Source organism: Eufriesea mexicana, unplaced genomic scaffold (assembly GCF_001483705.2).
Source record: "Eufriesea mexicana isolate 0111107269 unplaced genomic scaffold, ASM148370v2 scaffold2332, whole genome shotgun sequence".
Classification (NCBI taxonomy): domain Eukaryota; kingdom Metazoa; phylum Arthropoda; class Insecta; order Hymenoptera; family Apidae; genus Eufriesea; species Eufriesea mexicana.
This window is the reverse complement of record NW_016910398.1, coordinates 232,244-257,895: the sequence shown is the minus strand read 5'-3', so window position 1 is coordinate 257,895 and position 25,652 is coordinate 232,244. Positions and strand designations below refer to the sequence as shown.

The 25,652-nt window shown below is 34.0% G+C and overlaps 5 protein-coding genes across 5 annotated transcripts; 4 read left to right on the top strand and 1 right to left on the bottom strand.

The window, feature by feature from the left end:
• The first annotated feature begins 6,321 nt into the window (after positions 1 to 6,321).
• On the top strand, positions 6,322 to 8,161 carry LOC108549888 (odorant receptor 22c). The gene is made up of 5 exons (XM_017903456.1): positions 6,322 to 6,563; positions 7,541 to 7,640; positions 7,709 to 7,810; positions 7,872 to 8,030; positions 8,102 to 8,161. Exons 1-5 carry the CDS (start codon positions 6,322 to 6,324, stop codon positions 8,159 to 8,161), a joined length of 663 nt encoding a protein of 220 aa, XP_017758945.1.
• Positions 8,162 to 9,547: 1,386 nt separating this feature from the next.
• On the top strand, positions 9,548 to 12,294 carry LOC108549894 (uncharacterized). The gene is made up of 6 exons (XM_017903463.1): positions 9,548 to 9,841; positions 9,906 to 10,312; positions 10,386 to 10,485; positions 11,769 to 11,870; positions 11,955 to 12,110; positions 12,202 to 12,294. Exons 1-6 carry the CDS (start codon positions 9,548 to 9,550, stop codon positions 12,259 to 12,261), a joined length of 1,119 nt encoding a protein of 372 aa, XP_017758952.1. The 3' UTR covers positions 12,262 to 12,294.
• A 1,444-nt stretch (positions 12,295 to 13,738) lies between these two features.
• LOC108549886 (uncharacterized) lies at positions 13,739 to 16,734 on the bottom strand. The gene is made up of 4 exons (XM_017903455.1): positions 16,619 to 16,734; positions 15,833 to 15,930; positions 14,915 to 15,133; positions 13,739 to 14,105 (listed from the first exon to the last, which is right to left on the bottom strand). The coding sequence occupies exons 1-4, from the start codon at positions 16,640 to 16,642 to the stop codon at positions 13,739 to 13,741; spliced, it is 708 nt and encodes a 235-aa protein (XP_017758944.1). The 5' UTR covers positions 16,643 to 16,734.
• A 300-nt stretch (positions 16,735 to 17,034) lies between these two features.
• Positions 17,035 to 21,591, top strand: LOC108549885 (radial spoke head 10 homolog B-like). Its single transcript, XM_017903454.1, has 9 exons — positions 17,035 to 17,171; positions 18,093 to 18,411; positions 19,091 to 19,266; positions 19,953 to 20,153; positions 20,245 to 20,348; positions 20,425 to 20,511; positions 20,637 to 20,784; positions 21,169 to 21,295; positions 21,475 to 21,591. The coding sequence occupies exons 1-9, from the start codon at positions 17,035 to 17,037 to the stop codon at positions 21,589 to 21,591; spliced, it is 1,416 nt and encodes a 471-aa protein (XP_017758943.1).
• Positions 21,592 to 21,907: 316 nt separating this feature from the next.
• On the top strand, positions 21,908 to 24,354 carry LOC108549884 (uncharacterized). Its single transcript, XM_017903453.1, has 5 exons — positions 21,908 to 22,124; positions 22,361 to 22,480; positions 22,932 to 23,096; positions 23,174 to 23,292; positions 24,133 to 24,354. Exons 1-5 carry the CDS (start codon positions 21,908 to 21,910, stop codon positions 24,343 to 24,345), a joined length of 834 nt encoding a protein of 277 aa, XP_017758942.1. The 3' UTR covers positions 24,346 to 24,354.
• The last annotated feature ends 1,298 nt before the right edge of the window (positions 24,355 to 25,652 follow it).

The window sequence follows — 25,652 nt, the reverse complement described above, 5'->3', positions numbered from 1 at the left end:
TGAACTGATTTGCCCTTACCACTAAACTTTTTATTTAATATCACAGATTCTTCTTCATCTTCCCCTGCTTCTTCACCAAATGTTAAAAGATTGAAATCTCGGTAACAAAAGAATAATACTAACAGGGTTAAATTCTGCAAACATATACGATTTTTACTTTACTCCCGCTATTTTAGTTTCTGAACTGTCCATTACTCCATCACATTCCTGTACTATTATTCTTGGTATAATATCAGAAAACCGATTATTCAATATTATAGACTTTATCACTCTTGGATGATAAAGTAGTCCATCATTCTAAGAAACAGAGGAAATATTATATTTATATCAATTCTTGATATATATTCTTGCAAAGATTGAATTTACCTCATCTACAAGTGCTTCTTCGAGTTTAAGCATACTATATAGAGATTCTCCAGTAACTCTACCAAAGATTGTATGTTTATTCTGCAAATGTGGTATACAACTAAGAATAAAGAAGTATTGGGAACCATTGTCATCTTTCCAGCATTAGCCACAGCAATTAAATCTCGTCGGCGAAAACGTAAACTTGTGTGAAATTCGTCCTAAAACACATATATTCACTTATTTTTTAATAAAAAAGCAATTCGTTCTACTTTTAAATATACTCTCACTTTAAATAGTTCTCTATATATTTTACCACCTTCTCCTGTACCTATGGGATCACCACCTTATGCTATGAATCCTTTGATAATTCTATGAAATATAGTGTCATGGTAATAACCTTCCATACATAGTTGTATAAAACTTTTACATGCCTTTAGAGTTTCTTTTGCGCATAATTCTAAATCAATATCACCAACAGTTGTTTTCATTGTAGCCTAGTTATGATAAATATATTAGTTTTATTAATCTAAAATACTTTTAAAATCAAATTTATTAAAATAGCTTGCCAAAATCTATAAACCTGTGAAGTTTCAACTAAATCGGTAACCCAAAGGACTTGTACTCTCCTTGTTAGTTGCTTGTATTTTTGTATTATTTGATAGATGATAAGTGTTATATAAATGATTAAATCTTTTACATAATTGACTGTTAATTATTTTTATTTTTCAAACATTCTGTACTATGAGGCAAATGGCATATAAGTTAGGTAAACTGTTTGATTAAAAGTACTATTTAATCAATCTTAATTTTAACAATAACATTTTATGTTTATCATAAGTATTCTTGAAACTGAACATAAACCCATCTTATTAGCAATGGAAAAAATATTTGTAGCTTTACTATAACCAAGTGATATATATTTTCTTTGGATAAGTCTGTCTAAATGGTTTCATTGAAAAACTAGTTTTAACCACTTATGTATTAGAAAGTAATGTTCTCAAGACTTAAATAGCTTTCTTTATAGAAAAACAATGTGTAAATTATTATACATATTGTCATTGTAAATTACATGAAACATTTGTCTAGCAAATAACAAAAAAAAAAACCTTTGGCATACTACCAGCAATAAAAAAAATAATATAATACTTTTTTACATTCAGCTCTAGAGATATACTTATTGTAACTCTCTTCACCAAACACTTGACAGTCAACTGTCTTCTCGCTTATTCCATACACACACACACATATCCTCTCATTACTCATACCTTCCATTTTTGTTTCCTTTAAATTCTATTTCTCTTCCTTGCCTGAAGATTTTTCTTATTAACAGTAAGTTCGCACTTACTTCTCACATTACCTCATGACATTTCTAAGCTTACATTCCACAAATTCCAATTTTTCAATGCCCTCTGTTTTCATAATCTCTTTCGCTAATCATACAGTCACATTACTTTTTCTCATCTTCAATAAATTCAAGTCATTGTGTTATATGTGCCATTGAGCCGGAGTCAACAATCCATATTTCTGCTTTTGTCTCGACACATGCTCCTGTTCTTTCTTCATTCATTGTGAGAAAAGCTGTCTTATGGGCAGTTTTATTCCTTTTTCCTTTATAGTTTTCTGTTTATATAATTATTTCTTTTACATATTGAACACTGTTTCTCTCTGCTATGTATTTCTATCCTTTCTTTACATTTCTTTACAATTTGTGGTAAGATACCGTGGTCTATTGCACTTAAAACACTTTACCATTAAGCTTTATGTTGCTTTGTTCCTATAATCTCTTGCTACGTATTCGGTTCTGTTACAATTGTAACATTTCTGGCTATCTGTCTTATATGCAATTGTATTATCTGGTTCTTCCTTGTCTTCAATTCTTGCCTCTTCAACTATTAAACTAGCAGGCAAATTCTCCATGGTCTTCTCCTTTTCGCTGACAAACTCCCATGCATTCGTGTGTAGTTTACACTTTTGTGGTAAAGTACCTAAAATTTTCATCATTAACATATCGTCATCTATGGTAGTGTGTAGTATTTTTAATTTAAACCTTAGGTTTTGCAATTTACTAACATGAGTCCAAATTTCAGTGTTCTTATCAAATGAACAGTTGTAAAATTCCTCCAAAAACCTGTGGCAAAATAAATAACTTAAATAAATACGTAAAATTTGTTAAAAACGCGAATTTTAGCTTGTTGAATCTCTAGTTTTTATTGCAGTAACTTAAAACGTATAATTATATAGTAGTAACAAAAAAAAGGTCGTTATTTATCTTAACCTGGTTATAGTTGGTTAAATTATTAGCTGGCCGTTTTAACGTGAAATTGAAGCTTTTTTTATTTAGATTGTATGTTTGAATGTGTAGTGATGGTAGGAAATGTTGGTTAGAGTAAAATTTTGAAGAAACAAGTAAAATTACAATTACTGTCGACTACGTGTCGATTACGTGTAGTTACAGCACTGCTGAGTCTAGACAGGCGAGCAATGGCTGCGCAGCGGTAAAAGGTCGTATACGCGTTACTGACGAATATTTTTTCGATTTAATCGAATTACAAATTGCAACTAACAATAAATTGGAATTATACAAAAGCACAAATAATTATAATTATGGATATCCGTAAACTCGAGAAACTTTCGCTAAAAATCGTACATTTTAAGAAAAGTTCACATTTATAGAGTAAAATTTCATTACCGAATTCGTATTCAGGAAGGTAAGCTCTACAAGAGTTACCCAATGGATTTGAGATAAAGTTAAAATTTTTTGGACATTGTTATTATAGACAATTTTTATTTTAAGTCATTGAACATTTATTAGAGTAATTTAAAATAATGAATGATTTCATTTTGCAGTCAGTTAAAATTAATCATTATTTTTTAATTATTACTTTGTTATACGTAATGAATATGGAATTTACTGATCGAAAGGCAAATATTATATTTGTTAGATTAATTGCTGCCAAATTAATTGATAATAATGTTAAATTATCTTTTTCATTTACTAACCTACTTCATATGCGATAATGGCGAACACATGTTATAAAGTATACAACTTACGATAATGTCCTATGTAAATATACCGTAGGAAATAAATTACGATAAACATTAATATTATCTAGGATAAAATATGTTATATACGACGTATTTTCTATTTGTAAGAATTTCTGTAAAGTTTGATAAATTAATTTTTCAATATATGTGTATCAATATTTTATATTTTCATTCTCATGAATATATAACATACTACTAATTAATTTATAATTGATAATTCACAATTGAAATATGACATAATCTATGATTTACTTAATATAAGTAAAATAAAAACAGAAGAAAAAAAAACGAGACAAGTTCCACAAAAAATTATATTTATTCCATTTACTTAAAAAGCTAATTACTAATTTATATTATTTGAATACTAGCGTGTTTATCGCGAGGGATATTAATTATTATAAACTTCTCAAGTACTTATGTGTAAAAATTTTAAATAAAATCACCTTGTTCAACCCCAAATGTAATTTAATTTACATATTCCCTGATCCATCTAAAGTCAAAGTGACAGACCATACTACATATAATAGATCAACCAAAGAATTATCAATTTTTGCATCTTCAACGTATCGGATTTCTTTAGCACGATCACTTTTAACTAACTGTAGTTCAACTATCGTAATTATTCGTGAATATATTTCCTGCGAGCTGCATACATCCCTCGACACTTTCTTCATACTCAACTACTCCTCCTTTTTAGTAAAAGGAAACGGATACCAGTCGATACAGTCACTTTTATTCGGAGTATAAATATACAAAGAACACGTGGTATTCTCACGAACTACTAAAATGATTACATCCTTAGATAAATCCTGATTACATAACACACAGAGTTACCTGTTATTTATTAATTTAAACTTGCATTGAACAGCGTTCGATGGAAGGTATAGAACGAATCTAATAACACCGTTTACTTTCGACTATTTCAAAGTATTCATCGCGTTTCGATTGGATTATTAACCATATCATTGGAACAGACTCACACACCTCTTCTGTCACAGATGTTTCTTCTGTACATGTGTTTTCATCGTAATCACCACTTGTATTCTAGATATCCCAACGTTATTACATAACGTCCAGTTTCCCCGATCAAGGATAACAAAAGTACCCAGAACACAAGGTGTATCGTATCCATTATATCGTTATTTTACGCAATAATCGAGATGAGGAAACGTTTGACTGTGGAAACAGCAATTCTGTTCACGAAACGCAGCGTCGCATTATCGTGCTCTTGGCCACCCTCTTTTTTAGCATCTAGAATCCAATTATTCTTGTTCAATATTCTGTGGTGTATCGCGTTTGTCAGCGCGATCGCGTTATTCTTGCCTCTGCTGACCGCAGTTTATGTGTACCGTAAACAGCCCATCATTCTTGGGAAAACAGTGAGTCTTACCGCTGCTGTTGCCCAAGTGATAACTAAGATGATAATATGTCGTTTGCAGCAGAAACGTTTTCAAGTAAGTTGATAATCATTTCTAAGTTATGTAGGATTATTGCTAGATTAATCCTATGCTGACAGAGATCTGCACGTCTAATAAACCACGGCTTCTTTTTAATAACAAAACAGATATATTTAGGCTTACACTAGGCTTCTCTCAACTCTAACTCTCAAACACACGATTCTCTACTCACTACGTCCCGACTACACGCATTCTGCATTGCCCGCACCCTTGCACCCTTATTTAAACTTCAACACTCTCTCTTTTCATACGCAAGCTCTCTTCGTTGATCATTCATCTCCCACGCGACCTCGCCCTCGGTGGACCAGATACTTCAGACACTCGAACACGTTCCTGGACTTTCGTCTACTGCTTGCACTCCATCCGGTCATAAATATCCCAGATGTTACCTTAAACGCCTAAGCTGGACCCGATACTGCTCTGGACCCTTTGGCCTACAGCCACGTGTGAGGCTCGTGGTCAGGTTTTTGAGCCAAAACTGATTATCACGAGCCTTGCCCGTGGTACGTCGGCCGGGTCGAAATTGACTGTCACGGGTCTGGCACGTGGTATATCGGCCGTGCCAAATGTAAACATCACGTGTCACGCCCGTGGTTTGTTGATGTGCCCCACGTAAGTCGTGTGCAATTGGTACAACTTAAGACAGATTTGCCGAGCCGTGAAATGTGGCTCGAAATGGCTGTTGAATCTTAACTCTTTGGGGCACGCTGGGGTTAGAATTGTCCAATCTTTTTGATACACGGTAATGCACAGTGAGACATTTTTAGTCCCACCTGGAAATATTGCAATAGCTGCATGCGCATAGGTTTATATTTCGTCTTATTTACGTAAAATAGTTGGTAATACCTTCAACAAATGTTAAAAATATATTCGCTTGTGTTGGCAACATTCAACGTGCCAGTACAGGTTCATCAATTGTTGCCAAGCGGAAGGTTTATCGCGATAATCTGTTTTTCCTGGTTTGATGTTTTTACATTACGTGATTCCTTTATTGGTAAAAATATACCAATTTTGTTTCATTTAAAAAGCAATAAAATTTCTATGCAACATGGGTCTATTTTATTATCTGAAATCCTGTGCCGCAAAGAGTTAAATCGTAGGGCAAGGAGTTATTACTGTTTCCTTTGCTAGAGTCCTTCCTAGCTCACGATACCACAGTTACGTACGTGTGTCGATAAATTTGCTTTACACGCAGCTGTTAAGAATTTGTGTGTACTTGGAACATTTAGATTTTTAATTTGTTCAGTGTTATACTTGTTTTATTCTACTGCTTTGTTTAATTAAACGTCTTAGACAATACTTTTAGTGGCTGTTCTTTGACATGGAGAATTTCTATAAGAAAGCCAGGAAAATGGAAAAGCTTGTTCTGCAACGTTACGTGGATAGATACAAATACGTTCATTATATTTACGTAATATGGTGTTACCTGATCAATGTTTTTATCGTATATGGTTGTTTCCACTCGGAGCAGATGTTCCCAACATACGCGATATATCCATTCACGGTTTCCTATCAGCCTCTCAAAAGCATAATTTTCTTCCATCAAATAATTGTCGGCCTCCAGGCATCCGCGAGTATGGCAATAGACGCTAAGATCGCTTTCCTTTTGAGGTACGTGACAGCCAGATTCGAGATTTTAGGAAACGAGATACGGAATGCGAAGTCGATGTACAAATTCAATACCTGCATGAAGAAATACAATGAACTCTTAAGGTAATCTTTTAGTATGCTCTGAAATTTGAATATACGCTCGAAGAATGTACCAGATAAAAATTTGAAATGTAGTAATAAATTGTAGTTGTAAAGGATAATAAATATTTCTGAAAGGTTCACGGGGATACTAAGAATACATAAATAATTTTTAAACTAGGTAGAATCGTAGCTTTTATAGTATAAGACTGCTAGACTGCATATCGAATTAAAAAACTGCTCTCTTACAAGAAAACGAAAATTCCATTTACCATGTTTTTTCTATACTATCTTTACATAGTATCAGAAGCTGTAAACACGTTTGTTACAGGTAATGTCGTATGAAAAAATTATTATACATTCCAAAAGTTACACAGAAGCACGTGTAAAATCTATTAAAATTACGTAAACTTTGAGCAATTATTGCTCCGAAACGTATTAATAATTTTGGACAAATTTTTCACTGTAAAGAAGCGGGCATCCTTCCTATGTAAAATGCTTTTTATTTCATACAAATATCTCTTTTCCTTTATGAGATATCGTCGTGTAAAGGCGCGGTAATTTTTCACAGTTTACTATATTCATCCTTGTCTCGGATCTCTCACTCGTTCCGTCTCGCGACATACTTTACGTATTGCACGTACGCGAGGGTCAGTGACTAACGCCGGGTCAGCGAACTCTTACTACTCCGCTTACGAGCGTACGTACCATTAGCAAATATGATTCGCGCGAATTTTCATTTGTCCATAAGTCTTAACGTTAAACTTGAAAATCCTGTATCTCGGGAACTAATTGAGATATCGAGATGAAACAAAATGCGTATTAAACGGCACCTCTTCCTCTATCTTTCGATATAATTTTCGTATAAAATGTTTCATTATATTCCGTGTCCAAATTTTACTTCACATTACGAGGAGCGATATAAATATTGGTACATATTGTAATTTTTTTTTCTTTTTTCTTTTCATTATGTATTATCGCTGTGTAACTCAAATGTTCAGGTATTCGAAAGAAATACGTCTATGTACGAAATTTTTAGTCGTGGCAACAATGGGGACGACAATTACCGCAATGATTTTTGGTGGCTTAAACTTTGTTACTGTAAGTAATTATTTTAAAATAGTAATTAAATCAAAGAAACGATAGTCTTGAATTTTGTTCGGAAATAGAATCAACCATTAGTTCAAAAAGTTTTGTACGCGACTGTAGTGTTCAGTGCCAGCGTGGAGCTCTTCATATACACTTGGCCAGCAGACAGTCTAATGAGCATGGTAATGAAATGATCACATTTTATTTCAAAACTCTAAAGGATCGAATTTTATTTCATTGTAGAGTTTTGAAATTGCTGCAGCTGTTTACGATACAGATTGGTATAGAAGAGACGTCAAGCAACAAAGGATGATGCTTCACGTCATATTGAGGTCCCAGAAGTATGAGGTTGTTCAAATAAGAGGTCTAGTACGGGAGCTTTCGTTGCCTCATTACATGAAGGTACATGTATCGTATCTCTTATTTCGTTCATTTCATTTTACAATTAGTAACTACTCTATTATGTATTGTAGTATTTATACACATCTTTAACGTACTTCAATGCATTGCGTGTTCTGATGCAAACCTCGTAACGTGTTTAAGCTTTATGCAGCAAAAGATTTTAAGATAAACGGCCGAAGTTTGCTACATCAATCTCTTCGAAAAAATTGATATATGGAAATATAAATATGAAACACCGAAATGCTTATTGTTAGTAATTCATAGAATAGATTCTCGTCATTTTATTGCTAATAAACTCACGTAAAGAATAAAAATTAGGAACTTTTGCAAATTAGCAATACTTGAATTTAGCAACACCTAATAAAGAGACAAATATAAAAAGTCGATTCTTTGTTAAAGACTGTATTTCTCATCACCAAAGTAATTCTTACAAGGGGTCCCTGTGTGCGTGCTCGTCGCTTTTGGAACAGTAGTAAGTATAAGTTATAGTACATACCTAGTATTGAAAAACCTTAATGGATTTCTTCATGGTGGGCCTTCGTTTTCGAAATATTTTGATTTAAAGTTTTCTATACACTTTGTAAAGGAATTTTTAACTGAAAAAATATTTTATTTATTTCTGCATTTAATGTTCTTTCTATATGGCATCAATATTAGTTGTAAATAAAAATTGGTTGTAATAAAATAGCAGCATGTTTCGCATATATTTTTCTGTATTAGTCATTATCAGGTGAATTCTGTGTCAATCGTTTATGTCGCCACTATGTTTTCGGTTACTTTCCAAACAATTGTTGTAATAACGGTAATGTCTGGATACCTGCAAGGATGCCAATATATCTGCTCGTTTGGGGTAGGTATTTTCCAAGCAATTTGTTTATTCGGTGTAATTAATACAAAAATAAATAAAATATTTTTTCAGTTCAATGTTGTATTATTAAACAATATTAAAAAAATTGCACAGATTTTGGCTATTCTTAAGCAATTTTATCCTCGTTGAAAGCATCAGCCAAACTTTCTCATCACATCACTCGTAATTTCAGTCATTTTTGCTGCCTGCATTGAAATTACTTCCTTTTTACTTGCAGTCTAGTTACCGCCATTTGTAAGTACCACCAACAATGTTCCTAAAAAGATTACAGAAACTGACTAACGGTCTAGTTCGACGCAGTCATAGCCCGAAGAAATTCTTACTACAATTTATGATTGTGGAAACACCGGTTGCACTTGTCTATACCGTATACTTCCCTAATCTATAATTCAGCCACAAATTATTACCGTCGACTCAATCAACAGAATAAAATTCGCACCCGAGGAAATTTGCAACTTTCTCTGTCTTATACTTAATATAATTTATTAAATCTGTTCATTACGCTCCGAATGACTATTCATAACTATCAGCTGCGAATACTTAGTTGTTCCCAAGGCAGTGTAATAATAGACTGTCCACAAACAACTTTCTATCCTGTCATTTAAATTCTACTTCGTTCGAGTCTTGTATCAAACAGTATCTGTGAATCATGTTTAACAAATTGACACCTGAAGAAGCCATCAACGTCACCTGGCTCAGTGTAGCTTTAACGTTCTGTTGGCCCCTTCCCCCCAATAGCAGTAGGGTTAAACTGTTTGGCTACAAAGTCATACAGGTCGCCAGTATAATTAATGGATTCATGCTATTAGCACCACTGCTTTACGCAGTCTATCTACACTCACACAATGTCGCTATAGTCTCCGGGGATATCAGCCTGTGTATAGGTGTAATTCAAATCATCGTCCAGACCATCATATGCATCGTGAAGCACGACAATTTACAGGTAAGTCCACGTTCGTTTTCTCTCTCTGTGTCCGATGTTGGAAAGCTTTAAATAAGATTTACAGCGTGTAATCAATGAAATGGTGACCTATGTCAAAGAGGCTCGACAGAGCGAGAGGGAAATTTTCTGCAAGTATATCACGAAATGCGACATCTTTTATGCAAGTTCCATAGCGTGTATGTACCTGACAGCGACTGCCTTTTCGCTAGGACCCGTGTTCATGTCGATTCCCTTTCCGGCAGACGCGGTGTACCCGTTTCGAGTTAATTATACGCCAGTCTATGTCATGGTATACATGCATCAGTTTTTCCTAAGCTATCAGTGTGCTGCGCATACATGCTTAAGTATGTTTGGCGCGCTTTTATTCTGGTTTTCAGCGGCCAGGTTCGAATGCCTAGCTATGGAATTGCGAAAATCCACGGATGTTCGCATGCTGGTTACTTTTATTAAGAAGCAGTTACATTTGAGAAAGTAAGAATGACATTTCGGGACATGTTTATCGTCTTATCTATTCAATTGATTCCTTTCTGATTCCTTTATTTAGGTACGCTGTAGATGTGGTGAATGGTTTCCGTTTTATTATACTTTTCGCTTTACTTGGCAGCTTGGTTATTCTGTGTCTTGTTGGATTTATATTTCTATTGGTAAGTAGGATGATATTTCATATATGGACGATATTTGGTACATGTATACATAGTAGGTCACCGCCTGTCACAGTATTTTTGTGCGCGTACGACTGTATAGTGTATAAGAACGCCTGAGCCGTTCCTCGAAAGCGGGCAACAATGAACAACGTCCTCGGGTTCGACTTGGGCGTTTAGGCTGTTATCTGGAGTGCGTGCGGAAGAACGAGTAACGGCGTACGAGGGATATTTATGGTAGTATCGAATGCAAACGAAGAGCGAAAGGCGCCTGAATGTTTAGGGTACGTGGCTAGGTTTAACACGTTGAATGCCATGGGGGTCACCGGTGACCGGCACTCAACTTGGCGCGCCCAGATTGATAGAAATATATATAATTTAAAAAAATGTCAATATTTAGAAATTTTCATTATTACCATCGTTAATTCAATGGTGACCCCCCTCGCAATTAACATGTCAAACATGGCTGTATACATAGTAGGTCACCGCCTGTCACAGTATTTTTGTGCGCGTACGACTGTATAGTGTATAAGAACGCCTGAGCCGTTCCTCGAAAGCGGGCAACAATGAACAACGTCCTCGGGTTCGACTTGGGCGTTTAGGCTGTTATCTGGAGTGCGTGCGGAAGAACGAGTAACGGCGTACGAGGGATATTTATGGTAGTATCGAATGCAAACGAAGAGCGAAAGGCGCCTGAATGTTTAGGGTACGTGGCTAGGTTTAACACGTTGAATGCCATGGGGGTCACCGGTGACCGGCACTCAACTTGGCGCGCCCAGATTGATAGAAATATATATAATTTAAAAAAATGTCAATATTTAGAAATTTTCATTATTACCATCGTTAATTCAATGGTGACCCCCCTCGCAATTAACATGTCAAACATGGCTATACATTGTAACTTATCTATTGCAGATAATATTTCAACATTATATGTATCGCATAATAGAAAATTCAACGTGGCGCCATAGGCAATATCTGTAAAACTGGCGTGACATCCAACGTGTTAAATAAGGGTGCAAGGGCTGTCCTGAGACAGTCCTGTTGGTGAGAGTATACAAGAAGTTTGCAAGAGAGTGAAGTCGGTGATAGCTTGAAGAGTGCGAGTGTGGATTGCGTGACCAGTTTAATCTTCAAGCTTGTAACTTTACTTTTAGGTCCCTTTAGCTCGTAAATGAAATATCTATTAGAATTAAACAACATCCTTTTATTCCGTATATTGCCAATCAGAACATATCCCTACATATATGTATTCGAATTAATTGGTAATACATTTTTCTGAGCAGAAAACACCGTTGGTCGTGAAAATACAGTTCCTGGCAGTATTTTTTACACTGCTGACGGAAATTTACGTGTACGCTTGGTCAGCTGATAACATGAAAGATATGGTAATCGAAGTTAACGTGAAACCGATTGTATGTAATTAGTGCCTCGCATTCTCTTAGCTACTATCAATCTGTCATGATCCTTAGAGCATAAACGTTTCGCAAAGTGCATACGAGATGACGTGGTACGATCAGTCGCTAGAAATGCAGAAGATAGCGCTGCACGTGTTGCAGTTTCAAAATCCAGTGATACTTTCCATCAGTTGTATACTGCCAGAATTTACTCTGCGTTATTATTGCTCGGTCCGTAGGTTTGTTCTCGAATGACAGTTGTGACGAATGAATTAGGCAAGGATTGTGCGAATTATGTAATAACGGATTGCTAACGTTTCAGTATCTGTCCAATGCCTTCTCCATCTTTACCGCATTGCGCGCCGTAATACAAGATATGTAGCTTTCCGCCTTCATAGTATATTAGCATATTACGAACAGAATTCCAATCCGTTGCCTAATCTGTTGAAGCTGTTGTCGGTGATGACCATGGGGGAAATAAAAGTAGCAGTGAAAACAATAGTGAAAGTAATGTAAATATTATAATATCAAAGTTATATTTATATTTGATTAAAAATAAATATAAAGCAAACCTTCAATTTTTGTATGCAACCCTGAGATGCTTTGTTGTGCATTTTTCATCCATACACGATGCTTCTCTGAACTATTATATTTATAACGCAAGTGCAGCAAGCGTATCTAATTGGAAGTTGAACATAAAATACTGAATGATCGTTAACTACTATATCACCCGAACCATAATTAAAATCCTTCCCAGCCCATTCTACGCATTTACGATTTACTATACACGATAAATGACACATTTCGGCTTTTACAAAAATATAAACTATAAGTTAATCTCATTTAGCTTGTTTACATATATAGATACATACACATCTTTAAATTGGCTTAAAATTAAATTAAATTTATTGCCCACTTGACAGGACATTGCTTCGTGTCTCTTCGTGTAATGTTTTTTAAATCTCCATTGTCAGTGTCAGCAACAATCAAAGTTTCAGAAGAAATAATATTCGATAATATTCAATATTCGAATGCACGCTTCTACAACTGACTAAATATCTATTGTATGTATTTTAATGCACTCGTGCAATGTTTCTCTCTCCAGCGAAAATTTTTCTTCGTGATATCTACGTAAGCACTAGCTTTATCGAATAATAATCACCTTTCGTACCTATTTCATACTTCCTCATACTTCTCCAATCTATAATGCAACAGCAAATTATTACCGCCGACTCAGCCAACGGTAAAATCTGCATCTGACCAGAAAATTTAATATATTTTAATAAATCTCTCCAGTAGAATGATTTTTTTTTAAATTGACGATCTTAAAACAATTTTTTCTTTCATATTTTTAATATTGTTTAAATAATTTTTCTAATTTTTTCTAATTTGTTCAATAACGTTTAATTGTTTATAATTATTCTTTTCTTAGTCATCGATAACTTATAATTTCCGTTCTATCGTGCTTTATCGAATTAATATATTATACATCTTTCCCGAAATGTCATTAAATTTGAAATATTTGTTTACCTGGTTAGACATTGCTATTATCTACGCTTATACAATTTGCCTAAATTAATTATTGCAAATAATCACATTATTAGATTTATACGAAGATAGTTTTCGATAGAGATTATTTCGATCAAGCATGCAATTTTTCTAAAAATCCCCACTAAGTTAAAATTTCATTTATAAAAATTTACATGCACCAATTTGCTTGTCATTTATTATTTACGAAATACAAAATTCTCAAAATTCATTCTTCATAATAACTTGCATTTTCATAATGACTTGCATTTTCATAATAATTTGTTCCAATAAAATTTGTTAAAATATAGCTTCGCGATTATTTATACACTCTAATTCTCAATTTTGCACTCTTTCATATTAGACGTGTCGACAGCTTCAGGAACCTGATAGTCTAGAAACGAATGCAACTTATACCTTCTGGACTTTAAATCAGCTATCTGCTGATGAAGCTCCATATTATCGTCCAAGAATTTGTGCATTCCATCACGTTTTTCCAATTGTTCGAGACTGTAACCTATAGTTCGTCGATTCAACAGCCATGGTTGCGGTGGTGGTGGTGGCGGTGGTAATGATTTTGGTTTCATGGGGTAAGGTGATCTATAGTGAATTTCCGTTGTCGTTCGATAATCCATGCAACGAGCTTCTTCAGGATCGTACATTATACCCTCTATCGTCGAATCCTCTTCTTCCTCTTGCCTGCAATACATTTTAATTTATCAGACGTTATGATGCACCGAAGAGGAATATTTTCTAAAATTACCATACTGCATTGTAGGATTATTGCTAGATTAATCCTATGCAGACAGAGATCTGCGCACCTAGTAAACAACGACGCCTTTTTAATAACAAAACATGCACCCATTATGACTTCAAGCTTGAATTCTACTCATCGTGGTCGTCCTCCGAAACAGAAACCTTTGGCGATAATGGCATATAATAATGGAAACACTGGCATCGACAGGAGCGACCAGATGGTGTCATATATTACAAGCATACGGAAAATGAGCGTCAACCATATTTAGGTGACGGGGCCCCCACGAAAGCATATCAACCAAATATGGCAGACGCGGCGACGAACGTGTTAAACTAAAATATTACGCTAATGCGATTCTCTACTCAATACGTCTGGACTATGCACAATGTACTCTTACTTAAAGTCTAACACTCTCTCTTTTCATACACAGGTTTTCTTTCTCGATCACTCGATACAGTCATAGATATCTCGTCAAAATGATTCTCCCGTGCTATCGTTTGTTCTTTCGCCCGCATCCTAGATGTCACCCTGAGCGCCCGTGTCGTATCCAATGGCCGCTGTTTATTATTCCTCGCTTCTCGAAAAGTAGCCCAAGAGTTCCCATGCATTCACTTACAATTAGAAATAAGACCACACACCCATTCGCTCTACTATCGCTTTTAATACTATCTCCTTTGCTAGAATCTTTCCCAACTCGCAATACCACAGTATCTTAACAGCAGTATAGGATAAAACAATAATTATTACGTACTCTGCTGATGCAAAAGTCTTCATATTAAGCAAAGTACGCTGCGGATAAATTGGTTTATACAGTTCTTTCAATTCTATCTGAGACAGCATGGCACGTGTTTCTGAAATTCCTGTGCAGCCAGGTTCTGGGCCTAATCTTTGATACGATGATACGTGAAGATTTCCTTTTGGTGGAAATATCTCTTTGTTATCTCTGGGCTCCGCCAATGTATGCATCTGCCTGTAAAAATGGAACATTATTAGCTCATCATAATCTAAACTCGATTAAATATCGATTTAAATATATAAATAAATTACTGAAATATCTTAGATCGTTCTATTATTATTTAAATATAAATTACTGAAAAAGTTAAAGCAAGCGTTATTAAAAATTTCATCCCCCTAATAAATAAAATAAAGTTCAACTACATTTCGTGATAATAAATTTTGGATAGTGATACTTGCATCGACAATTGTAGTACAGTGAAGATAAAAGAAAAGATTTTCTTTGTTATATTTCTTCACGTAGTTACTTTACTCGTTAATTCATCACTTTTTATCGCAATCTTATAGATTTTATCTTTCTACGCCAATTCTAATTTATACTCTCGAACGTAATTACACGCGCTGTCAAGAACGGTTGCAACATAAATACCTAGTTTTACAGTCTGCCCTAATTATAGTAGCCCAGTTGCGTTGCTACGAACAACAAAGGCTATTTGCGCCACCCTTCTGCGTTTCACCCTTCGTTTTAATAACATAAACACTCCTTCCTCAAGTCGAAAGAAATAACATAACCGTATATGTAACGGGAAATATGGATTCGTAAAAAATTTGCAATAAAATCGCAGTAAATTAATTTAAGTATTACAAAATATTACAGAATAGTGGAAATATCGGCTGAATAAGGAAAATTTGATCTCTTTTTAACATTGCTTACCAATCGTGTACTTTTACTTTGTCATTATATATGGCAGGAGTGTGGAAAATTATCGACTCCAATTCTTTAACTTCATCTTCGCAAACTGGGAAAACAACCTGCAATGAAGTCAGTTTCTTAATATTTATGACATCAGTAGGATTGTAATATATATAATTTACAAAATTAACAGTACTTCGTAATATCAATTTCTTTCCATTTGGTTTCGTGCGTTATTATAATATAATAAAAGGAAAACGTTTTGTACGAATGAATATTATGAAAGAAATTTTTACTGTTAATTGTTAATTGATTTAGGCGGTAGCCTATTACAGTCTTGTGTTATACATATGCGTTTGTAGTACCGTGATATTCTAGAGTATTATATTTATACTTATACTATAATAAACTATTAATCTTAAAATGAGCCTACAGAAATATACAGATACAACAAAGATATATCATTTAAAATTGAAAGTATGACTAAGAAAAATCTTTGATTAAGCGATTTTCAGTTCCATTGCACCTTGGCATTTAATGCAAATCATTCGTCTAGACACAGTGCTCTGATTCTTATTGCACTATTCGTAAAGTATTGTATCCTCTTTGTGTCATTTTCAGTCCCAAATTTATGAGTCTTTATGATGCTTTCGTACTTGAGGTTATGTGGTCTGAATTCGTCGTACATCGGACATTCTCCTATTACGTGCTTTATCGATTCCCAAGCATTATTATTGCACAGCTGACATATGTTTTATGAAAGAAATCAAAGATTCCCTAACATTTGCAACGTGAAAATAATCTTACGTTTACTTTCCCTTTCGTTAACATTTTTCTGCCTCAAGTTTGATAATTTCAATATATTTCCTACTTCCTCCGACGTTCTATCTTACGAAATCATACAACTGATCAAAAATTATTCCGAAGATAGTGTGAAATATCTTCAAAAGTATTTCACAAAATTCCCCTCGAATCACTAATATCTTCACGCCTCTCAAACTCCACCTAGCGTCCAGATTAAGAAGCTTATCCAGGATCACGAAGTTCAGTTATTTGAAAATAAATTTAATAAAAATATCTTGTTTCGAGTGAATTTCTGAAAAAAAAAAAAAAATACTCAAGAAATGAATGCCACGTTAAAAGAAATAATATCGAAAAAATGTCGTAAGAATGTTATCTCTCCGATGAAATCGTACGAAGAGGAGGAAGGAGAAGGGGAAGACATGGAAGAAGAAGGAAGCGAAATGTCAGAGGATTTGCCTTTCGAAGATATCCTTGCCGATAAACGACGTACATACAGTGCTAAGGAAGAATTCATCTACCTTCTTTACAATGACATTTTGATGTATTTCGTGAAAGAGTAACTATCCTTCTCTTCGTTAAAGCCTGAATTAAATTTAATCTATATAACACTTGATTAGGATATATTATATAATAATATTTATTACAGGTTATATAGTTGTAAGTCATAAATTTTAATTATAACCAATATAGGATCATACTAGGAGGGATCGACTAGAATAATAATACAATGCTCAACAGAACAAAATAAGCTTTAGAATAACGGATTAATATAATAGGATAATAACTCTTAGAATAGAATAGAATAGAATAATAACTCTAAGAATAGAATAGAATAATAACTATTACAACTATAATTATAAATTATATTATAACTATAATAATAACTATTGGAATAGAATAGAATAGTAACTCTTGTCTCAATCGACCATAAAATCTGACTTCTACGACTTGCAATTGACAACATTTAGACTGACTAACTTCTACGACTGACTATTGACTGTAAACTGACTTCTACGACTGACTACTGACTGTAAACTGACTTCTACGACTGACTACTGACTGTAAACTGACTTCTACGACTGACTACTAACTGTAAACTGACTTCTACGACTGACTACTGACTGTAAACTGACTTCTACGACTGACTCTCAAAAACTGACACTCTACAAACTGTCCTACTCGCATACTCGTACCCTAATTTTAACCTTACACTTCTTTCATGTCTTCTTTCATAATCACAATCAGATTTTCTTCCCTAATCACGCATTTCTCATACGAACCCGATGGGCCAGATATATACTTCAAACACTCAGGATGAACTCGTAAACTTTCGCTCGTTTCCCCCACTCGACTCTGTCATAAATACCCTTTGTAATCGATCCTCTACACTAATTTTATTTCATTTTTATTTCTACCTAAATTCCTATCTTTTACGATTCGATAATTATTTCATTTGCACGTAAATTATTCGACACAGATGGGACGGAAAATATTTAAGAAAGAAACCAAAGAAACGAATCGACGATGATACTAAAGTCTCCTCCAATGACGACGAAGACATCGATGAAGAGAAGAGCAACGAAATCGCGAATGACTTAAAAGGAAGCGAGAATAACTCCGACAAATATGATAACGGTACAACGAAATCAAGCTCTGTTTCATCTTGGAAATTAACATTGCCCGATGAATTTGCGAATATAAGGTTCATTAGCAATAACACCTACAGCGGTCGTATCAGTAGGAAAATGATGGAAGGCGAAGGAGTATACAGATGGTCAAATGGTGCCCAATATAAAGTGAGAATTTTCAATTTCAACGCTTTCATTTTAATATCTTAACACTTAGCCGACCAATCGGGGAGATGTCCCCATTTTAAAGTTAGCCGGTGTCCGACCGATCGTGGAAATCTCGCCATTTTAAAGTTAGCCGGTGCCCGACCGATCGGGGAGATCTCCCATTTTGACCTTAGCAATGCGTTTCTCGTTTTCGGTTATTACTTACATTACCTCCATTTGGAGTTGTTCGCAATTACTGACGAACTGCTTCTGTAAAGCACAACATATAATAAAATTCACCAATTTTTAAGGCCCCTTATTCGGTATTTCCGACCACCTTCCGGGATCGTTTGGATCGTGTTATTTATTCCTAGTTTAATTTAAGTGAATTTAGTGAATTTCAGTTCGTGTTACTTCCGAAAAATGTCCGGTGGACAGCGCAGTCTTCCGAAAAATGCCCGGTGGATAGCGCAGTTTGGGTTCCCCGAGCGCGGTGGAAACCGTATAGTTCGCTCTGGGGCGTGCGGTTGGCTAAGTGTTAATTTTGAGTCAATTATTCGAGATGTTTAACTTATGTCGAACTGAACGAACGATGACATTGGTATTGAAATGCTCTCTAATAGGATTAGAGAGAAATAGTAAAATTAAGAGCAATTAGTGTACTCTCTATTTTCACTATTATTGAGAATTAGCTTCGTAGGGAGAATTTCAACAAAATCGCATGCATGGGAAAGGTTTATTAGAATGGAACAACGTTTGCTGGTACGAAGGCGAATTTATAAATGGCTACCAACATGGCAGAGGAATTATGGTGGACGGGGAAAATCGTTACATGTATACCGGTCAATGGTATATGGGACAAAGACTTGGAAAGGGGTAAGTGTCAAGAATTACAGAATATATCTACAAAGCATATCCTTGAATCTGTGAGCAATAATTTCTTATATTAACCCTTTGCACTCGAGAGGTGACTTCAGTCACCATTTCATAAAATTTGGGAGATCGATATTAATTAATATATCAAATTTAATGTAATGCAACAGTGTGCGAGGTATCGAAATTTAATAATTCTACAATTCCATTATTATACGATTCTTTATTTATTGCTCAAAAAAGTATCGTCAATTTTTTAGTAGAGAATCTTTGAATTTCTACTCTTCTCTAGCGAAAAAGTCGTCGAGTGCAAAGGGTTAAATAATTGTACGTGTTAATTATTATACGATTTCTTACTTACTGCTCAAAAAATATCATCAGCCTTATAGCAGAAATTTTTCAACTCGTACCCTTCTTTAGCCAAAGAATTGTTTAGCTACGAATTATATTGTACATATTTTGTATATTGTATGTTGCATAATAATGTAATACTGCGTTGATCGTTGCAGTAAGCCGAGAAATAGTTCGTAACTCTATTGTCACTTTCACATTTTCATATTATTGTTACCAATAAACATTATCACCGTCCAATCTCTATAAGTATGATATTAATGAAATTACTAAATTAAACTGAATAATGATATTGTTAAATTGGTCTGTTAGCAATACTTAGTTACTTTATCGTTAAGTTATTCTCGTTACCGTGATAATGGCTCGTACGATGGCGACTGGGTGATGGACAAAATGGAAGGGGTTGGATTACGAATTTATCCAAGTGGTGCTCGTTACGTGGGCGAGTGGAAAAATGGCATTCGCGATGGCAAGGGGACCATGGTTTGGACCAATGGAAATGTCTATCGTGGGGAATGGAAATGCGGTGCAATGCATGGGTCTGTTTAAAGAAAGAAACAAACGTGTTTGTTAAAATAAAATAATCAATTATTTATACTTATTTAATTCTACAAATTAATATACTTACAGTTATGGAGAGTACGTATGGAATGGATTCTTCAATAAAACGTTTACCTGGCCACAAGAAGCATCCTACGCAGGTTACTGGCGTCACGGAATGCGCCATGGCAAAGGTAAACCACCACAGTAATTATCTGAAAAATAATTTAACGAATTAACTAAATTTTGTGAGAACGAATTATTTCTCAGGAGAGATGAAGCTGAATTCTGTAGGTGGAGCCAAGTATTCTGGCTATTGGAAGGATAATAAAAAGCACGGTTACGGAGTTATAATTGGTAGTAAACATCTTCTAAAATTAAATTTATATTATTATTAATTTCGTTTATGGTACGATAATTTGTTCGATATGGAAATGTACTTTAATATCAAATTAAATTAAAGATACCTATGTGTTGTGCAGGAAGTAATGGGGAGACGTTTGAATCTGACCCATTGTTTCTGAATGATATTTTATGCGCTCCCAATGTTGAAACCGATAATTCAGAAAATGAAACGGAGATGAAGAGCGAGAAAGAATGCGTGCGCGTGGCAAAGGAAGCGGAACCAATGTAAGAATGCTCATTTTAATCTATATTAAATATACAGTCATCGATAAAAAGGCCTATCAGAGTTTTCAGATGTCTGCAACAGTCATTTTCAAATGTCCTTTTTATTTTTGATCTCATTTTTCTAATTTTAATTTCACTTCTTACACATCTTTTTCTTAAATATTATAATAATCAAAATCTTGTGCTAAATGCTACGCGACATATACGGAATTATTGCATAGAAATCATGAAAGGGCAAAAGAATTTATAATATGGAAATTCTAAAGAAAATCAAAATATCGCGTATTACAATGTGTCGAAATTTCTATAGCGATAATCATAAATATCAAATGACTTTATAATTTTTTGAATGTTTACATTCAAAGGTATATCAATCGTTCATAGATTTCTCGAGAAGCCTGACGAATTAGCAGAAGCTTCGATAACACCTATCCTAAGACCAGAACAGTTTCCAAATTTATCTTATTATATAACACGTCTTCTGGATCCAAAAAGCTTGGAACCACATCGTGTACCCTCGATATTATCCGGGAGATGTTACAGTTGCGAAGCTGAATCGTGCTCTTGCCTGGCACGTCCAACGTCCATAGGTTATTTATTATTATTTCCAACTGCTTATCGACCTATATAATCTATAAATATTCATTTCATGTGATTCCAATGTTTTTCGAACGAAAAAATTGCACGCAGATACGATTACAACTGAGAATAACTCTACGCAGTCAGAGACCTCTGAAACCTACACCGAATCCAATATGGAGGAGTCTAGCTGGAAATACGAAGAACTCTGGACATACAATTGTTTAACGTTTCATATGCTTCGTTTGCGTCAGATTTACAACGATTATGCGAAATTATTCAGCAAATCGGCGCCCAAATGTAATCTCGCTATGAGTAGGTTATGCTTGTGGCAATTATGGAGGGATTGTAACGTCCATAAGAGAGGACTTAGCCTCGTCGAAATCGACGGCCATATTGGTAAAGGTCAATTGACATTGTTAATATTACGTATCACACGTGTTACAGACATTTTTAGTTTTAATCGAAATAAATCATTTTCGAACTATTTATTATCGTATATATCAGTATAAATATCCCTTCGACGATGTTTAATATTAAAATAATGTCAGCAAGGAACAAAGCCACGAATGTGAAAGACCCTCATCATCCATTCGAAAAGATCGAAATCTGGCAATTTTTGCACGCCTTATTAGAAGTGTCTTGGCATCTGTATACCAAATACGATGACTCAGATGCGAAGGAAATGAATGGAAAACTAGCTGCAGGCTTGCATAAATTCTTGAAGAACGACATATATCCTCATGCTAGAAGCCATGTTGGTATGTTAGCAATGTAAAGTATGCTACTGTAAAAGCTGTAGAAAGTTCTTTTAATTTTGCTATTTCTGGCAACTTTTGTTGTTTCTTAATTAAATAGTTCAATGAATAAAACGAACGTGTATGTAGAATAGTTGAAGAGTATTATTAATCCAAAGTGATTAATCTGTTAGCAAAAGAAATTCCTCTTTTAATTTTACATTTAAGTCTTGTGATTAAAGCCAAATTTTCCATAATAGGCAGTTTATATCAGGAGAATCAGGATTTACTACCTATGTACTGTGTCTTTGAATTGTGTCAACGAATTGGATATCCACTTTCTGCGAAAGATCTCTTACGATTGATTTTCGTTCCAAAAGGTAGGCTATACTTGATTATCATACAAATTTTGGAATAACTTGCAACAAAATCACTTTCATCCTGATAACTCCTATAATAGAAGGGAATAATTATAAATTCTTAGAAAAAGCTATTCCATAAATGAAGTACCTTTTATTCAAAGAATGCTACTACCCATAGGGGATAATAAAGATAATAGAAAATAATGAAATTAATGTTTATTAAATTCGTATGAAGTGATATTAAATAAGGAACTTAAAATTCCTTCGGGAATCGGTCATCTTGCTAGCCTAAACGCGCACAGAAACAATTTAAACGAAAGATACAACTTTAAAGTATTTTATTATTAGTGAACAATTATATTTGTACATTTCACAGTATGCATGCAGAATCTGCTTAATACCTATCTTCTAATATAATGATATTTTTACATTAAAACGTATAAATATTTAAATGACATAAGTACAACAGATACACGATCATCTTCGACTGTTGAGGCTATCAAAAACTTTCCGGATGGAATTAATTCCGTGATGATAGGTGAAAAAGTCAGTTATCTATTGAAAATAGACGAAATGTTTACGTTACCTCATTGCACGGCTGATGTATCAAGAAAAAGTGACAACGATCTATTCGGTACGTATAGCACACTCTATAATTTGTCGTAATTCTCTCTGTCACGACTATCCATAAAGATATAACGTGTATTACAGCTAATGGATTATTGGTCTTTGGAGAACTGGGAGCTTTGAAGATGGTGGAGATTATGACGCTAATATGTCCTGGAATAAAAGATGCAGACAGTGGATTAATTATAAATATGGATTACAAGGTATATCCTTAATGATTCCAATTTTGATATAATCGAAATATCGATATTTAATATTTGACAAATGAAATTTAATAAACACTTATAACAATTGATAAAACAGTTGATAAAACGATTGTTACTGTTTGATTGTACTTGCTTTGGTATTATAAATTTTTCACCATCGTATCGTTTAAAATGTACATATTACATTGTCAGGCTTCAGAGGTCTGGTTTATGCTCGATTCATATCACTAAAGTGTGCTATATGAAACAAATGAAAGATATAAGAACAATTAGATCGTTTGTTATTTTCTATAACCACTGTAATTAATGTCATCCCCAAATAAAATTGCATAATATCAATAACATAGTTACTTGGTATTGAGTATTTCGTTAATAGTGGACAATTATGTTTTCATACGTTTGTTACACGTTATTAATAATATGCAATTTTTATTTTACGCGAATACGAACTAGAAGAATGGTAAAAGAGAAATTAACAAGCGATACGAACGGTAATAGAAAATGCAAATTATATAAAATTGGAGATGATCGATTACATGGATATCAATTGTACGATTATAAAATTATTATCAACTGTATCGAGAGCTTAAAGTATAATATAAGTAGCATAGATCGAAATATATTTATTACGTGGATATTTATTCGTAAACCAATATCGGACACCACGTTTAATTTAATCGGTGACTAATATTTTAATCAATGGTTATTTACAGATATTACAAAAATTGCATCTCTCCTAACTTATTTATCTCTCGCTTAAATGCGTAATGTGTATTTTACATACACATCGTATACGGTATTATGCATAATGTACAGTATAGAAATCGAATGTTACAGTTGACCTTTCTTGAATTTTACGAGGCAATACTAGAGGCAACGAAGCAGTTGCTCTCGTTAAGGAAGAGAGCTGAAAAATTGTTGCAAACGAGGAAAATCGAGAAGGAAAGCACATCATCGAGGAACAAGTTACAGGAAAAGGGAGCATCTCGAAATACTGAAAACTCTTTAACCCAGAAAGATTCCAAAGTTAAGAAGAGAAGCTTAATATGACTTGTTAAATTATTCGTAAAATCTGATTTCGCTTCTGTCGTGTGCACGTTATCGTCTTCTCGACTTTCTTTCGCTTTAAACATTCGAAACGATCGCAATTACGTTAAAAATAAAATTATACAGCTTTTACTGCGTTATACTTTTTAAATATTTACTTTATGATATGCAAAAATTACGATTAAATCGTGTTGCGATGAATAAAAGAAAATAAAATCAGTGAATTATTATCGATTCGTGAACTAGAATTGCATTGACATATCAGTACATATTTAAACAAAAAAGGGAAGAAAAACTTAACTTGTAAAAACAATTAATAAAATACTAAAAAAAAAATAGAAAAAGAGAAACGAAAAAGAAAAGGAAAACAATTGTTAAGGAGAACTTATCATAGCCAATGTTCCTCTAGTTTTAACAATATATTTTAAACTAAAATTTGTCGTTTAATGACTGTATAAATGAAGAAATATCTCTTTTCGAACGCATCGTTCTATTTGTATCACATACAACTGTGCATACATAATTAACAATTATGAAATTTTGAATGTAACATCATAAATAAATTTCCCTTGTAAGACCGTTCTGCTTAATTTATAAATATAAAATTTTGTACAGCATAGCATACAAGCTATAAGTGGATATTTAAAATTCGTAAAATATTTTATACAAGGAAACAGAAATTAATGGATGAAATTATCGAATTAAACATATGGGGAAGTACGGTATATGTGTTTAATGTTTGTAGAAGAAAAGAAACTGAAGTAATAGAAATAATGAAATGAACGGTATTCAATGCATCCAACTGTAAATATAATTGAATAGTTATTAAATATACAAATACATTGGACTTTGCAACAGGTACAGACAGGAAATTGATTCATGAAACATCATAAAATTGAAAAGAACGTGGCAGTTGGCTCTTCTTGTAGCCACGGATGGAACGATTCAGTCTTGAGCGAGCAATAACGAAATTGTCAGTGCCATCGGAACAAGCGAATCCATTACGCATTGTTGCATAATGATGCGTCGAAACTTAATCGATTTTCTTCCTATATATAGTCGAAATATGCTTTCATAAAAGTCCCGGGGCTCAGGAAGTCAGAGGAACGACAATATGCGACTAGGTCGCTTGCAGTAATGCTTTTGCTGTCTAAAATGCAACCTGCGCGCGATTCTTCTGGTCTCCATTATGTTTATCATCTTTCTATGTCCTCGTTTTCTTTATTTGCTCTAAAGATATGTATATAAAATATACTGAAATTTGATTAAAATATAAAATTCGATCTTCCTTGGCATTCGTTAAAATTTCA

Excerpts from the sequence above, each read along its gene's own strand:
- LOC108549888 (XM_017903456.1), top strand. The coding sequence starts at position 6,322 with ATGTTCCCAACATACGCGATATATCCATTCACGGTTTCCTATCAGCCT. Across the intron at positions 6,564-7,540 it reads AAATACAATGAACTCTTAAG|GTATTCGAAAGAAATACGTC; the intron begins GTAATCTTTTAG and ends TCAAATGTTCAG. Across the intron at positions 7,641-7,708 it reads GTGGCTTAAACTTTGTTACT|AATCAACCATTAGTTCAAAA; the intron begins GTAAGTAATTAT and ends GTTCGGAAATAG.
- LOC108549894 (XM_017903463.1), top strand. The coding sequence starts at position 9,548 with ATGTTTAACAAATTGACACCTGAAGAAGCCATCAACGTCACCTGGCTC. Across the intron at positions 10,313-10,385 it reads AAGCAGTTACATTTGAGAAA|GTACGCTGTAGATGTGGTGA; the intron begins GTAAGAATGACA and ends TCCTTTATTTAG. Across the intron at positions 12,111-12,201 it reads CTCTGCGTTATTATTGCTCG|TATCTGTCCAATGCCTTCTC; the intron begins GTCCGTAGGTTT and ends CTAACGTTTCAG.
- LOC108549886 (XM_017903455.1), bottom strand. The coding sequence starts at position 16,642 with ATGTTAACGAAAGGGAAAGTAAAC. Across the intron at positions 15,931-16,618 it reads TAACGAAAGGGAAAGTAAAC|GTTGTTTTCCCAGTTTGCGA; the intron begins GTAAGATTATTT and ends ACTTCATTGCAG. Across the intron at positions 15,134-15,832 it reads AAAGTAAAAGTACACGATTG|GCAGATGCATACATTGGCGG; the intron begins GTAAGCAATGTT and ends CCATTTTTACAG.
- LOC108549885 (XM_017903454.1), top strand. The coding sequence starts at position 17,035 with ATGGAAGAAGAAGGAAGCGAAATGTCAGAGGATTTGCCTTTCGAAGAT. Across the intron at positions 19,267-19,952 it reads GGACAAAGACTTGGAAAGGG|TTATTCTCGTTACCGTGATA; the intron begins GTAAGTGTCAAG and ends TTTATCGTTAAG. Across the intron at positions 20,512-20,636 it reads CGGTTACGGAGTTATAATTG|GAAGTAATGGGGAGACGTTT; the intron begins GTAGTAAACATC and ends TGTGTTGTGCAG.
- LOC108549884 (XM_017903453.1), top strand. The coding sequence starts at position 21,908 with ATGTCAGCAAGGAACAAAGCCACGAATGTGAAAGACCCTCATCATCCA. Across the intron at positions 22,125-22,360 it reads TCATGCTAGAAGCCATGTTG|GCAGTTTATATCAGGAGAAT; the intron begins GTATGTTAGCAA and ends TTTCCATAATAG. Across the intron at positions 22,481-22,931 it reads ATTGATTTTCGTTCCAAAAG|ATACACGATCATCTTCGACT; the intron begins GTAGGCTATACT and ends TAAGTACAACAG.